The 14213-nt window shown below is 34.9% G+C and overlaps 5 protein-coding genes across 5 annotated transcripts; 1 reads left to right on the top strand and 4 right to left on the bottom strand.

The window, feature by feature from the left end:
* Positions 1 to 454: 454 nt before the first annotated feature.
* Positions 455 to 1861, bottom strand: BX664DRAFT_99409 (uncharacterized protein). The gene is made up of 2 exons (XM_051549828.1): positions 1012 to 1861; positions 455 to 936 (listed from the first exon to the last, which is right to left on the bottom strand). The coding sequence occupies exons 1-2, from the start codon at positions 1696 to 1698 to the stop codon at positions 556 to 558; spliced, it is 1068 nt and encodes a 355-aa protein (XP_051401485.1). The 5' UTR covers positions 1699 to 1861; the 3' UTR covers positions 455 to 555.
* A 13-nt stretch (positions 1862 to 1874) lies between these two features.
* On the bottom strand, positions 1875 to 5200 carry BX664DRAFT_99402 (uncharacterized protein). The gene is made up of 6 exons (XM_051549827.1): positions 5051 to 5200; positions 3861 to 4942; positions 3556 to 3783; positions 3443 to 3493; positions 3295 to 3351; positions 1875 to 3199 (listed from the first exon to the last, which is right to left on the bottom strand). Exons 2-6 carry the CDS (start codon positions 4918 to 4920, stop codon positions 1971 to 1973), a joined length of 2625 nt encoding a protein of 874 aa, XP_051401484.1. The 5' UTR covers positions 4921 to 4942; positions 5051 to 5200; the 3' UTR covers positions 1875 to 1970.
* A 1285-nt stretch (positions 5201 to 6485) lies between these two features.
* Positions 6486 to 9665, bottom strand: BX664DRAFT_99391 (uncharacterized protein). Its single transcript, XM_051549826.1, has 6 exons — positions 9403 to 9665; positions 9305 to 9334; positions 9090 to 9215; positions 7900 to 8981; positions 6806 to 7798; positions 6486 to 6734 (listed from the first exon to the last, which is right to left on the bottom strand). The coding sequence occupies exons 1-6, from the start codon at positions 9548 to 9550 to the stop codon at positions 6726 to 6728; spliced, it is 2388 nt and encodes a 795-aa protein (XP_051401483.1). The 5' UTR covers positions 9551 to 9665; the 3' UTR covers positions 6486 to 6725.
* Positions 9666 to 10174: 509 nt separating this feature from the next.
* Positions 10175 to 12647, top strand: BX664DRAFT_328766 (MBOAT, membrane-bound O-acyltransferase family-domain-containing protein). Its single transcript, XM_051544660.1, has 9 exons — positions 10175 to 10346; positions 10418 to 10492; positions 10565 to 10632; positions 10728 to 11081; positions 11162 to 11281; positions 11374 to 11538; positions 11599 to 12123; positions 12196 to 12343; positions 12431 to 12647. Exons 1-9 carry the CDS (start codon positions 10250 to 10252, stop codon positions 12538 to 12540), a joined length of 1662 nt encoding a protein of 553 aa, XP_051401482.1. The 5' UTR covers positions 10175 to 10249; the 3' UTR covers positions 12541 to 12647.
* A 350-nt stretch (positions 12648 to 12997) lies between these two features.
* BX664DRAFT_328765 (uncharacterized protein) lies at positions 12998 to 13816 on the bottom strand. Its single transcript, XM_051544659.1, has one exon. It carries the CDS (start codon positions 13568 to 13570, stop codon positions 13058 to 13060), a length of 513 nt encoding a protein of 170 aa, XP_051401481.1. The 5' UTR covers positions 13571 to 13816; the 3' UTR covers positions 12998 to 13057.
* Between the last annotated feature and the right edge of the window lie 397 nt (positions 13817 to 14213).

The raw sequence follows: 14213 nt of genomic DNA, 5'->3' as shown, positions 1-14213 counted from the left end.
GTTTATATTTGAATAAAAAAAATATATTTATTATTATGATGATGATGATGATGTTGGGTTAATGACATGAGAATATATTGCATGAAGATATAGCATTTTTGAGATATGAATGTCAAAGGATAGATAAAATGGATGATATGTGATGATGGATCATGAACGTGACAAAAATGATAATGAAGATAGTGATGATGGATGTTGTACGAATGAATAGAATTTTATTAAAAAAGACAAATGATACCTACCAATATAACCTCCAAAGAGGAAAGGAGCCAACAAAAACTAGAAAGTGACTATCAACATTTTATTGAATTTCCTATTCACAATAAAAATAATCAATAATAATAATAATAATGATAATAATAATCAGACCTATAGCATCATCCGAGTATACATGGATATATGAAAGAATGTACAAAATACTCTCATTATTCATCATCATCAATATGAAGGACACATCATCACCAAAGAAAAATAGATATATATTTTCGTTTATTGATAAAATTAATAAGAAGAAGAAGAAAAGAGAATGGAGAAAACTATACATTTACAAAATGTTCAAGGTATAAGTAAAAGACTTTGCACCCGTTGATGTAGTTCGCTGGCCTTGCCCGAGAGAGATAAGAACAGTTGATTTTGAGAGGAGATCAACATTCCCAAATCTTGAGGAGATTTACCAGATGCCATTTCTTGTTGTAGTCTTTGTTCAATTTGTCCCACGGCCGATTCAAATTCGATCAACTGTCCACGTAATCTTTCATATAATGCTGTAAAGTAACTATGGTGATCTGCTGATGACATGGAAATTCGTTTGACATGACCACGATCGGCTATCACTTTGCTGATCGTCGTTGCATCCAATTGTTGTTTCATTTCAGTCCCAAGTCGTGTAATCATTTGTAATTGTGCTTGTAATTGTTCTTTCAATGCACTAGCATTCTAATAATAATAATAATAAAACATCAGTCACCCTTCTTCGCTTTTTTTTTTTTTTTTTTTTTTTTTGGGACTTACATTTAAGAGTTCAGAGACTTGGGTATTGACATGGATGATATCTTCACCTCCAAATGCATCCATACGTGTTCGAATATTGCGTGAAAGTAGTTGCTGATTGTTAATAAATTGTTCGGCCTCTAGAAGTACTGATTGAGCATCTGTGGGTAATTGGGCAAATCGTGTTGATTCTTTGATTTGGTCTATACTGGTGATGTTGGATTGTATTGTTGTTTGTACTGTAGACGGTGTCGTTGTTTTTGCTGGTCCAAATGTATCTTTTGATGTCGATGATGATTTCAAAATGCTCTTGGTTGGAGTGCCAGCAGAAGAGATTGTGATTGGTGGTGTCTCTTTGCTGACCAATGGTTTGAATGTATCTTTTGGTGTTGTTTTTTGAGCTGGTGTCGGCATTGTTGTAGTAGTGGCTGGCGTTGTTGTTTTGGACGCAGAAGGTGTTACGGTCGTGGACACACTGAATTTACTAGCCTTATCACTTTCTTTAGATGAAACAGCTGTTGCTTGTTGAGTAGTCTTCGGTAAAGTAAATGGACTAGTCTTTTCCTTTTCAGTGTCACCTGTCACTTTCTTGATTGATGGCTGTTCACCAGTCACTGTTGTTGCTGTAGCTGTTTCTGTTACACTCTTCGGTTCTTCACGACTCACGGTTCCAAAAGTAGTTGTGGGCTTGAAATTGAATGTTGGCATTTTATTTGGTTGATTCGTTTCGGTAAGAGATCCCTTTCGCTTGAGTGTCGATTCTTTGGTATCTTCAGATGCTGATTTATCCTCTATAAACGTATTTTTTTTATTGTTAATTACTTGTCACTCATTTCTCTGATTTGTATCTTTTTTTTTTTTTTGATTTTACCAGTAGATGGAGGTTTTCCAAAGGAAAACACAGTTGCAGGCTTGTTTAATTCTTTGGAAGCACCTATTATATTACATAAAATATTTTCTTTGATTAGCTTTACCCATTTTCACACATTCCTTTCAGTTTTCTTACCAGTAGCAGTTCCAAAGGAGAATGATTTTGTTGTAGCAGCTTGAGATTTGTCCTTGTCAGTACCTTCATCTGATAGATTATGAAATTCATTGTCAGTTGTGATCCACTCGCTTGTTGTTCTCTTGTTTTTTTCTAATTTACCTTTTTTCGATCCAAAACTAAATACCCCAGTTGGTGTCCCAAATGATGAGTCGCCTATAGCTGTTGCCTTTGATGTTGGTTGCGAACTATCCGTTGACGTCATACCAAATGAGAAGGTTGGAGCTGTAGAAGTCGTTGTTTTTGCTTTCTCTACTGTACTCTCGTCACCTGTCTTAGTAGATTGGCCGAATGGTATTGTTGATGTAGACTTCTCTGTCTTGCCGAATGAAAAGGTAGGTGTCTTTTCAGAAGTGCTATCTGTGGATGATGGTTTGCCAAAAGAGAATGTAGGAGGTTTGTCAGAAGAGCTATCAATAGGAGCTGCCTTGCCAAATGTGAAGGTAGGTGTCTTGTCTGAAGAACTATCGGTTGTGGTTTCTTGAGCTGGTTTTCCAAAAGAGAACGTTGGTGTTGGAGCCTTGTCTGCAGAACTGCCATCCGAAGTTGCTTGATCTTGTCCACCAAAAGAAAATGACGGCGTCTTTTTTGTAGAATCTGTGGAACTACCAGTAGTTTCACCATGAGGTTTACCAAAAGAAAATGAGGGTGTCTTGTCAGAAGTAGGAGGTTGAGTACCCTTTCCAAAAGAGAATGTTGGCATTGGTTTTGCTGCAGAACTGTCAGTCGTAGAGGCTTGAGCGGTTGGCTTTCCAAAAGAGAAGGTTGAAGATTGATTATCTTTGGAAGATGATGGAGTAGTAGTGCTGCCAAAAGAAAAAGAAGGAACTGAAGATGTTGTTTTAGTCTTGTCGCTTTCTGTGCCCTTTTCCGTTGATGATTTTTCAGTGGACTGTGTAGTAGATGACTGACCAAATGAAAACGCGGGTGCTGTTGCAGTATCACCTTTTGATGTCGTTGTTGCTGATGCTTTTTTATCTGAAGTATCTTGATCATCTTTGCTATCTTTGGTTGTATCTTTATCCACTTGACTACTGCTGGGAATGGTACCAAAGGTGAATTGAGGCTTTTCCACTGTGTCTGAAGATGCCGAAGAAGAAAATTGGAATGGTCGTGATTTGTTTGGTTCATTGGATTCAGTACTAGTATCTTTTCGTTTCTGACCTGTTTCTAAACAAGATTCAGTAGATGGTTATAAAAAAAAATGTTAGTCAATATTGATCCCACGCTATCATATAATTTCCTTTCTTTTTCTTTACCAGTAGAAGACCCAAAAGTCAAGGTGGGTGCAACTTGTTGAGTTGGTTTCGTGTCATCTAAGAAAGTAGAAAAAGTTTAATTCAGTTCTATTAGAATCAGAGAGATTTCATCCCTTTTTTTTTTTTTTTGTCTAATTCTATGACTTACTCGCTGCCGAACCAAAGCTGAATTTAGGTTGATTTTGTTTTTCGCCTTCATCTAAATATAAAAAAGTGGAACATCAGTAACTGATCATATGTATAAATTTATGTATATATTACCTTTAGATTGCGTGGAACCAAAGGCAGAAGTAGTAGTACCAAAAGAACTTATATTTGTTGCTGATTCACTTGTTTGAGTTGCACTTCCAAAATTAAACGATGGTGTTGCAGTTGTTGAAGTTGATGTTGAAGTTACTGGTGGAACTGATGTTGTGGTGGAACTACCAAATGAGAATGTTGGTGTCGAGCCAAAGCTAAATTTGGGTTGACTTTTCTTTTCGCCTTCATCTAAATAAAAAAAAAAAAAAAACATCAGTAACTGAATTGATTTCGATCTTATTCTTCCACTATAGGTATATATTTACCTTTTGACTGTGTGGAACCAAAGGTAGGAGTACTAGTAACAGAAGAGTTTGTATTTGTTGTTGATTCACTTTTTTGAGTTGTACTTCCAAAACTAAATGTTGGTGTCGAAGTTGATGCTGAAGATACTGGTGGCACAGATGTCGTAGTGGAACTACCAAATGAGAACGTCGGTGTGGATTGTTTTGATGCATCCGGTTGAGATTGACTGCCAGATAGAGTTGAAGATGCTGTATTGGTTGAAGGAGTTGGAGAGAATGCAGATCCACCAAATGAGAATGACGTGGTCGAAGCGACCGACTTCATAGGTTCACTTGCCCCTCCAAAAAATGCTGAAGTTGATTGCTTTTGTTGAGTTTCAGAAGAAGAAGGTTGACCACCAAAGGCTGATGATGTTGATGCTGTCATTGTTGCAGGTTGAGGTGCACTACCAAAAGTAAATGTAGGAGTCGCTTTTCCTTGATCGCCAAAACCACCCATCGAAACTTGACCACCGAAAACAGGTGCAGGCGCTGCAGTAGTTGTAGTTGTTGCAGTTGTTACTGATTGAGAACTAGGACTACCGAAAGTGAATGTTGAAGTTGGTTTCATTTGTGTATCCATAGATGACAATGATTGTTGATTTCCGAAAGATGATGATCCTCCAAACGACAATTGTGACGATGGTGAACCAAATGCTCCAGTTGTATTAGTTACTTGTTGACTACCTGTGTTGGCCATCGGACTTTGACCTCCAAAAGAAAATGAAGGAGATGCTGTTGCTGATGGTTGAGTAGCCATGGGAGTAGCACCAAAGGAAAACGATTGAGAAGTTTGTTGAGTTGGAGGAGAGTTTGCAGGTTGTTGATTGAACGCAAATCCAAAAGAGGTAGGCGAGGAAGCTTGTTGTTGTTGTTGTTGTTGACCAAAAGCTTGCATAGCGCCTGGTGTTGCTTGTGAACCAGAACCAGTGCTTCCAAACACACTTGAGGAAGATCCTAAACCTGAAGATCCTCGATTCAAGCGTCGTTTTGGTTCTTTGATAGGTCTACTTCCAGGTGGTGGTACATTTGAAGAGTCCATATTATAGTTTCTATGAAAGCAGCTACATAAAAAGGAAAAAACAGGAAACAGAAAGGAAATGAAGTGTAAGAAAGTCCAGTTGTAGAATTTATATATATAATCAGGTATGTGGTCTATTCATATTACTTACCTTTTTTCAATGTATATAAGATTACGGTATATATAAGATATAAGGTGACTTTTTTTTTCCCTTTTTGTTATATTTGAAAGAATCCAATAAACTATGAATTTAACTGAAAAGAAAAAAAAAGATATAGACGAAGATAGAAAAGAAAAAAAAAATAAATCGCGGTAGTTTTTTTTTTTTTTTTTTTTTTTGTAGGCGAAAAGTCACAACACTCGTTATTGGCGGATTTCCAAAACCAGAGAAAGGAAACGCGATATTCCATTGGTACATCCATTGATCAGATGCTAAATTGTTTGACAATCTCAAATGGCATCAAAAGCTATAACAAATTACATATGATAATATTGTTTTTTATTTATAAAAGAAATATAATAAAACAACAAGATATAGACGAAGAGAAGGATAAAGATATAAAAAAAAAAAACAAATAAGAAAAGTAAGAGATTGGTGGTACACTTCATTCATAAGGATATTCATAGGGAGAGATGGAGGAAGAAGGGATTTCTAATACACTACAATTGTTTTGGATAAAAATCACCATGAAACGTCGTTGGATGCCCAGTCTTCATTGACTTGCCAAGATAAAGGATCAGAATTCAGGTTCCACGTAGCATCATTTTCATGTTCGTCATTGGCGTGTTCACTTGTGGTCCATTTTGGAGTTAACTTAGCAGCATCTTCGTGATTATCTACTAATTCAACATAGTTAGTATTCCATTCAGAGGGTGATTCGTTGACATTCCATTTAGAAGGTGCTTCATTGACGGTCCAGGAAGAGTCACGCTCAATATCATCATCATTGGGATGTTCGCTAGTACCCCATTGAGAAGCAAGGGGAAGTTCATTGTCGTGATCATCAGCAGATTTGGATTCAATTGAAGTAGGAGCATCATTGTTTTCTGTAGAATCTTCAGCCCATTGAGCAGGCGCTTCGTTGACATTCCAGGAAGAGCCGTTTGTAAGATCATCATCATTGGCATGTTCGCTAGTACCCCATTGAGAAACAAGAGGAAGTTCATTGTTGTGACCATCATCATTAGCATCTTTGCTAGTACCCCATTGAGAAGTAATAGGAGCATCATTGTTGTGATCATCAGCAGATTTGGATTCAATAGAGATAGGATCAGCATTATTATGAGGAGAGTTTTCAGTCCATTCAGAGGGTGATTCATTGACATTCCATTCAGAGATAGCTTCATTCACAGTCCAGGCAGATTTACCTTCAAAACCGTCATCATTAGGATGTTCACTAGTTCCCCATTGAGAGGTAAGAGGAGCATCAGTGTGATCAATAGCAGACTTGGATTCAATTGAATTGGGAATAGCATTGTCTTCAGTAGAATCTTCAGACCATCGAGTAGGAGCTTCGTTCACTGCCCAGGAAGGATTAACTTCAAGTTCATCATCATTGGCATGTTCACTCGTTTCCCATTGAGAAGTAAGAGTAGCATCATTGTGATCATCAGCAGACTTGGATTCAATTGAATTGGGAGTAGCATTGTCTTCAATAGAATCTTCAGACCATCGAGTAGGAGCTTCGTTCACTGCCCAGGAAGGATCAAATTCAAGTTCATCATCATTGGCATGTTCGCTGGAAATCCATTCGGAAGAGGCAGTAGCATCGTTGGAATGAGAGTCAATAACTGAGTGAGGGACGGCTTCATTTTCAGTAAAAGAATTAGTGTTCCATTCAAGAGGATCTTCATTCAAACTCCATCGGTTGTTGTCGTCCACAAGTCCTTCATCATTTTCGTGTTCGTTAGTTTCCCATACGGCATCGCTGTGTACAGAGTTGATATCATCATCATCCAAATCGATAGAATCTTGAGCCCATTGCAGAGTATCACCGTCATTGACAATTTCATCATCATGCCATTCACCTTCGGGAGCAGCGTTAATATGAGAATTATCATCATCTTCGTTCACGGCATCAATGACCTCTGAGTCCCAGTGTACAAAGTTTGAGTGATCCACAGGCACAGCGTTTGTATCTTGAACATTCCAGTCGATATCATTGGGGTGATGAATAGGTGCTTCCTTAGTAGCAGGAAGAGTCACATCTTGAACATTCCAATCAACATCATTGGGGTGGTGAATAGGTGCTTCTTGGGTAGCAGTAGGTACATCGTTGTGTTCAAAGGATTCCCATGCACTATCTTCGTGAGCTAATAAAACCTCATCACTGTTCACATTCCATTCAGGGAGATCGGCTATTTCATCCTTGTGCCAAACGATATCTTCAGTAGGAGAATCCAATGTTTCGTCTACGGCCCATTCGGCATCATTATGTAAAAGGTTGGCATCAGAACGTTGATTATCTTCAGTAAAGAAAGGTCCATTAACAGCCCACTTGGGAGAGCCAGTAGTTTGTTCTGTAGAATCTTCTGACCATTCAGCATCGTTGTGTATAGCATTGACATTGGTACGTTGATCATCATTTGTAAAGAATTCACCATTGACAGCCCAGATAGGTCGAGAAGCAGTTGATTTTTCCACAGAAGAAGCATCATTCGCATGAGTAGTACGTCGATCCTCATTGGTGAAATAAGGATTTGTGGCACGCTTGACAAAAGCTCGTCTAAGATTCTTCTTGGTACGGAGATCAGTGTTTGTGAACCATTCATTTGAATGAGGTACAGTAGCAGAACGAACAGGATCAATATCAGGCTTGGCATCATTCTTGTGGCTAACTTGCTTGGTTTCGCTATCCTTGTTATTTTGAATATACTTTTTGTAATCTTGATCCAAACTCTATAAATAAACAAAAAAAAAAAAAAAAAAAAAAAAAGAGGAGATATCAATAAAAGATTCGGGTATCATGTAAATAGAAATATATATATAAGATGACTTACATCAATAAAAGATTTGAAGGATTCAGTAGTAGTAGTAGTAGATTGAGCAGGATCAGCATCAGCATGAGATTTATCATTCTTGGTTGTCTTGATATCCTTAGTGTCCTTTGTTTGACTTTGCTTGATAGATTCAGCCAATTCATCAATGACTTGATCCAATCCATTTGTACCGGAAGTCTTCTTTGTATCTTCATTTGGATGAGAAGCAGCAGATTTCAAATCATTGATCATAGCATCCCAATCTGGATTTGATTTTTGATTTGTTTGCTTGGTAGATTGAATATCGTGAAGGAGAGAATCCAACTTGTCATCATTGTGGGAGACACCGTTAGCTAAAGTATCCAAATCATCATTCAAAGCGTTATCTTGGTGACTTGATTTTTGAATTGATTGATTGGCGGATTGAATATCATGAACAATAGAATTCAAATTGTCATCATCGTTAGTGGTTGTTTGAGCGGATTGATTGATATTTGAGACAAGTTTATCAAAAGTGGCATCATCACTATTTGGATGTCGTGTTTGATTGTGTTCGAGATCGTTGACAAGACCATCAAAGATTTGATCGTTTGAATGTTGAGCTCCAGTTTCCTTCAGATCATTGACGAGACCATCAAAGATTTGATCATTTGAATGTTGGGCTTCAGTTTGCTTCAGATCATTGACGAGGCCATCCAGTACCTTGTCAGAGTTGGTAGGTGTATTTGACTTTGAAAGGTTGGAGATAAGATTATCAAAGGTGTCAGTGTTGGAGTGAACATCAGATGATTGACCCTTGATAGATTGAATGAGTTTGTCAAAGGTTTCGTCGTTTGAATGTAGACTCTTATCATCGGTTGAAGAAGTTTGATCGATGGAAGTGTTAGGCTGTTGTTGTTGTTGTTGTTGTTGTTGTTGTTGTTGTTGTTGTTGTTGTTGTTGTTGTTGTTGTTGTTGTTGTTGTTGTTGGTTGATAGCAAATGCTACTGAATCAATTGTACAGTCACCACTTGAACCTGTTGCTTGAAGATGATAATGATATTGACCAGGTTGTTGACCTTGAAGATCCAAAGGAAGTTCAGAAGTTGCACCAGCCTTAGCATCTAATTTATTGGTATAAAAAAAAAAAAGAGAGAGAGAGAGAGAGAAAAAAAAAAGAGTTAAAAGAAAAAGAAAATAAAAAAAGGGAATGAGAAAGTGATATAACTTACCAAAAGTACCAATGTTAATTGAATTCGAGTTGTCATCATCTTTTACAAGAGAAAGAACAATTTTGTCCAAGGTAGAAGGTGCTTGCCAAGCTACAACGTGTTTGCTATGTTCTTCAAAAGTCAAACCTGATGTTAAGAAAAAAAAAAACATTAATAAATTTGTTTGTCCCACAATAGTAATCAAAAGTAATAATAATAAATAATAATAAATTTACCAGTAGCAGAAGGGAATGAAAAACGTAAACCTATAAAAGAAAGATAACAAATATATATATATTTAAAATTTTATTTTATTAATATAATATAACTTTACCTTCACATTGTTGTGTAGTATCAGCGTCATTGGAATGAAGAGTAGTAGTGGATTCAGTAAAAAAGGGACTGGCTTCAACAAAGGTACCAAGTTGTAAAATCAAAGTGGCAGCTGCAGACAAACTTGCCAAATGAGAAATAAATTTCATTTTAGGCACAGTATATCAGACTTTAGTTATATATATATATATATAAAAAAAATGAGAGGGAAGGGGTTGACGGATGGTATAATAAAAGAAGAAGAAGAAGAAAAAGAAAAAAAAAAAATAAAAAAAAAAAAAAGAAAATTGGATTGCAAGCTATTTTTGTGGCGGGGACGTTTCACAACAATATCATGTTTCCTTCTCCGCTACCTTTTTGATTTCATGTTCTATCATATAAAATCATAACTAATAAAGTGTTTTGTATTGATATCATCCATCCTTTAAAGTAGTAATAGTAATAATAATACATAATAATAATAGGTAATGGATTTATTATTATTATTGATAATGATAATAAGTAAAACAGACAAATAAGTTACACCAATCCATTTTATTTTCTCTTTTTTTTTTTATTTTTATTCAAAATAAAATATATTTTGATCTTTTTATATTATTATTCATAGAGAAATTAACCTTTCCTGCATTTTTCTTTCGTTTTTTTTTTTTCTTTTATATTGAAAATTAAAACAATACTAAAATAGAACATATATATTGAATAACAGAACAAAAAAGAAATCTTTTTTTAGATTATAATTGATTGGATAAATCAAAAATTCTCTCGTGCCTTTTTTTTTTTTTTGATTCCCGATTCTTGTCTAATTTTTTTTCTTTTTTTCTCTCATATATACTATTCAATATCATAGTATGACTGGTTCCTCTTTACCATCATCAAAAGATGAAAAACAAAATACGAAAACACAAACAAATTTAACTACTAATCCTCCACGTTGGAATACACCAGGTAATATAATAAAATTCATATAAACTTACTTTCCTTTCTTTATTCACCTTTTTTTTTTTTTTTGAATAAAGAATTTTACTTTTATTATCTATGCTTTATTATCATTGTACCTTACATGTTTTACATAGCTCATAGTGTGAGCAAAGGTAAATAGTCAAACAACATCTTGATTTATTAAGTAAATCACTTTATATATATATATATATTTTTTAATGTAGAAACCAATCCACATTACCCAGAATACGCGTCAAGGTTATCTGATGGTTGGATCTTTGGAAGAAAAGTGGTAAATATATATATAATATACATCCTGTTATTGATTAAATATATTTAACAAAAAAAAGTATTTCTCTCTTTTTTTTTTTTTATTTATTTATTTAGGATAATAGTGATGCTCAATACGCTCATTTTCGAGACAATTTACCCAAGCTTCTCCTTCTATCTATTTTATTTGTTGGTTTCAATCGATTAATGTCAGTTTTTACCAAAGGAACAGTCAAAGGACGGTTACAGTTACTCTCCTTTACTTCATTGATTGTTGTTGTTGGTCTTCATGGAACAAGTGCTATCAAGATTTTAATCATCATTTCTACAAGTTATTTAATTGGCAGATTTACAGGTGGTTCCAAGTTGAATCCAATCTTATCATGGGCCTTTAATTTAGGAATTTTATTTTTAAATGAAGCTCATAATGGTTATACTTTTACTAGTATTCACTCACAATTGGACTGGTTGGTAAGAAAAAAAAATTCAATCTTTTTTTTTTTTTTTTTTTTTTGGCTGACTATATATATATATATATTTGGATATCTTAGGATGAATACCCTGGTATCTCACCTAGATGGCATATCTTATTCAACTTTGTCATGTTACGACTTATTTCTTATAATATGGATTACTATTGGCAAATCAAGAAACCTCGATTGGAATACAAGGTAGAAAAAAAAAAAAAAAAAAAAAAAAAAAAAAAAAAAAAGAGGGTTATCAAAGAATGATGTATATATCGAATCTTACTTTTATTTGCTAGAAGAACGACGATGATTTGACAACTGTAGCACTCTCAGATAGAGATCGAATTGACATACCATGCAATTCCTCAGATTACAACTACATCTACTTTTTAGCCTATGTTTTATATACCCCTCTTTATATGTGTGGACCTATTCTTACTTACAATGACTTTATATCTCAGGTAGTGAACACAGAACAAGAAAAAAAAATGGATGTTATTAATGTCCTTTTTTAATAATAGTTGTATATCCCTTCTCCACATGTTACTCGAAGATTTGTGACCATCTATGGATTACGACTAGTAGGTGTTATCTTAGTAATGGAATGGACTTTGCATTATATTTATGTTGTGGCTATCAGTAAAGAAAGGGCATGGGATGGTGATACTCCACTTGAACTCAGTATGATAGGTTACTTCAATCTGGTGATTATTTGGATGAAACTCTTGATTCTTTGGCGATTCTTCCGACTTTGGGCTTTGGTAGATGGTATTTGGACAGAAGAAAATATGGTACGATGCATGAGTAACAACTTTTCAGCACAAAGGTTTTGGAAGAGTTGGCATCGTACATTCAATCGTTGGCTTATTCGATATGTATATATTCCCTTGGGTGGTGCCAAATACTTTATGTTCAACATGTGGATTGTGTTTACCTTTGTAGCATTATGGCATGACATTGAATTGAAATTACTGGCCTGGGGATGGTTAATTTGTCTTTTCTTATTACCGGAAATCATCGCATCACAGCTCTTTAGTTACAAAAAGGTAATTAAAAAAAATAAAAAAAATAAAGAAGAAAGGTGGAAATGGATTCTTATATCTTTTTTTTTTTGATAGTTTGGTCACAAATGGTATTATCGTTTTGTTTGTGGTATTGGTGCTGTAGGTAATATCTTGATGATGATGATCGCTAATCTTGTTGGATTCTGTGTTGGTTTGGATGGCATGAAGGATATGTTGGTACAAATCTTTGGGACTGTGGATGGTAAATAAATAAAAAAAAAAAAAAAAGAAAGAAAGACCTATTTCCAATATGCATATATACTTACTTATACTTTTGATTGGTCGGTAGGCTTGATATATCTGTTCTCAGTGATTTGTACCTTATTTGTTGGTGTACAAGTGATGTTTGAAATCCGAGAATCTGAAAAACGCCGTGGTGACAAGCGATACCTCATGTAGTTATAGAATCATATTATAGTATTCCAGGTGGGTGATGATGATCATCTTTTTTTTTTTTAAGAATAATAAAGATGCTATCCTTGTTGGGATATCATGATGACAAAATATTTCGGTATTCTTTATTTTTCCGGAAGCGAGTGGAGATGACGAAGATTTCCTTCCATGTTTTTACAAGATAATTACGTGTTTGACAGGAAGAAATGATTGATGATGATAATAAATTACTGTAATTTTTTTTTACCCGTTTCCGAAAAAGGTTGATGGTATGTGTAACTCGGGAAGAACCTATGCAGTATTGAAACTCCTTACCGGCCCGTTCGGCAAGGAAGCTAATGGATAATTTCAAAGGGAAATTGACAACATAACAGATGAAGATCTTTTTCGTCTTTTTTTTTTTTTATGATGATAAACAAATGAGAAGGTTCTTTATTAGAATTATACAAAATAAATGAAAAGGGGAATAAATAAATAAAATATACAAAAAGGATAACAAAAGTGAGATAGATATGATATAAAACTAAATGGAAGATCGACGATCTAATATGAAGGCATCATCAGTAGATAAGATAGTAGGCTGTTCCAATTGTTCCAATTTCTGACCTAAAACTTGTATCATGGATGAATGTACATAAAGCAACCCACGCATTTCTTCTTGTTGTTCTTCTTCTTGACGACGGTTATTTAATGAAGGAGGATTCATCATCACGGTCACAGTAGCATCAGAAAACCCAACATCTGTCAGTGTCAATCTAGTATGATCTTCAGATAAGGCTTCCAAACGAACTTGATTCCTAGGTTCAAATCGACACATTCCTTTGGTACCATCCACAAGATCTTGTTCATACCACCAGACTGGCACCACTGTTCGAATGATATCACGGCCCATATAGAGTTGTAATCCTACCTGTCTGCTTGATGATGGTAGTTTAAAATGAATTTTACAAGGATTACCAGAAAACAAAGAACAAGCATCAAGAGACACACTTGTTTTTCCTTGTTGATAATGATTTTCGACAAATTGACCATCCATCCTATCGAGAGGCACCCAGCATTGTTCTGTAGCATTGTAAATAGACCAACAGACTTCCAATGTTCGAAAAATCCCATGAATGTCTTGTTCATTTTTTTGTGTGCAGTCAGTAGGCGTTTGTGGACCAGAAGAAGATAGACTATACAAAGAAGTAATAGAGGCAGAAGGTGAAAGTGATGATTGTCGATGATGATCCTTCTTTTGTTGTGATTTTTTATGAAAAGAGAATAAATTTCGAATAGTTGCGACCATAATTAAAAAAATTGAAAGAAAAAGAAAACAAATAAAAAAAAAATTCATTTCATTTTCTGTCCTTTTTATTGTTTGGCGCAATATATTAGATCTCGGTAATCGAAAGTTTTTTTTTTTTTTTTTTTTTTTTTTTTTTTTTTTTTTTTGAAACTCCAATTACCCAGTTTATCCATGGTTTTTCCCTCTCTCAGTAAAGATCATGTTGGTATCTTGTTTTTCATCTACTATCTTCATCCTCCTTTCACCCTTTTTGTTTTTTTTTTTTTTTGTTAAACTCAGTTGTTATGATTCACATTAACTTTTAAACTCTATTTTCCTTTTAATACCCATGATATGGAAAAAAAAAAAAAGGAAAAAAAGAATCTCCTAAGAGCAAGTGTCAATAAAAGAG

The sequence above is a fragment of the Halteromyces radiatus genome (genome assembly GCF_025201355.1).
Source record: "Halteromyces radiatus strain CBS 162.75 chromosome Unknown BX664scaffold_3, whole genome shotgun sequence".
NCBI lineage: Eukaryota > Fungi > Mucoromycota > Mucoromycetes > Mucorales > Cunninghamellaceae > Halteromyces > Halteromyces radiatus.
Note: the sequence above shows the minus strand (reverse complement) of the source record. Positions and strands in the feature narration are given on the sequence as shown.

What these genes read in the sequence shown, in the direction of transcription:
- BX664DRAFT_99409 (XM_051549828.1), bottom strand. Translation starts at nt 1,698, where the DNA reads ATGCCAACATTCAATTTCAAGCCCACAACTACTTTTGGAACCGTGAGT. An exon ending in AAGTCTCTGAACTCTTAAAT is followed by an intron (nt 937 to 1,011) that starts GTAAGTCCCAAA and finishes TATTATTATTAG; the next exon opens with AATGCTAGTGCATTGAAAGA.
- BX664DRAFT_99402 (XM_051549827.1), bottom strand. Translation starts at nt 4,920, where the DNA reads ATGGACTCTTCAAATGTACCACCACCTGGAAGTAGACCTATCAAAGAA. An exon ending in TGGTTCCACACAGTCAAAAG is followed by an intron (nt 3,784 to 3,860) that starts GTAAATATATAC and finishes TTTTTTATTTAG; the next exon opens with ATGAAGGCGAAAAGAAAAGT. An exon ending in CAGCTTTGGTTCGGCAGCGA is followed by an intron (nt 3,352 to 3,442) that starts GTAAGTCATAGA and finishes CTACTTTCTTAG; the next exon opens with ATGACACGAAACCAACTCAA.
- BX664DRAFT_99391 (XM_051549826.1), bottom strand. Translation starts at nt 9,550, where the DNA reads ATGAAATTTATTTCTCATTTGGCAAGTTTGTCTGCAGCTGCCACTTTG. An exon ending in AATTAACATTGGTACTTTTG is followed by an intron (nt 8,982 to 9,089) that starts GTAAGTTATATC and finishes CCAATAAATTAG; the next exon opens with ATGCTAAGGCTGGTGCAACT. An exon ending in CCTTCAAATCTTTTATTGAT is followed by an intron (nt 7,799 to 7,899) that starts GTAAGTCATCTT and finishes GTTTATTTATAG; the next exon opens with AGTTTGGATCAAGATTACAA.
- BX664DRAFT_328766 (XM_051544660.1), top strand. Translation starts at nt 10,250, where the DNA reads ATGACTGGTTCCTCTTTACCATCATCAAAAGATGAAAAACAAAATACG. An exon ending in AACCTCGATTGGAATACAAG is followed by an intron (nt 11,282 to 11,373) that starts GTAGAAAAAAAA and finishes TTTATTTGCTAG; the next exon opens with AAGAACGACGATGATTTGAC. An exon ending in AATCTTTGGGACTGTGGATG is followed by an intron (nt 12,344 to 12,430) that starts GTAAATAAATAA and finishes ATTGGTCGGTAG; the next exon opens with GCTTGATATATCTGTTCTCA.
- BX664DRAFT_328765 (XM_051544659.1), bottom strand. Translation starts at nt 13,570, where the DNA reads ATGGATGGTCAATTTGTCGAAAATCATTATCAACAAGGAAAAACAAGT.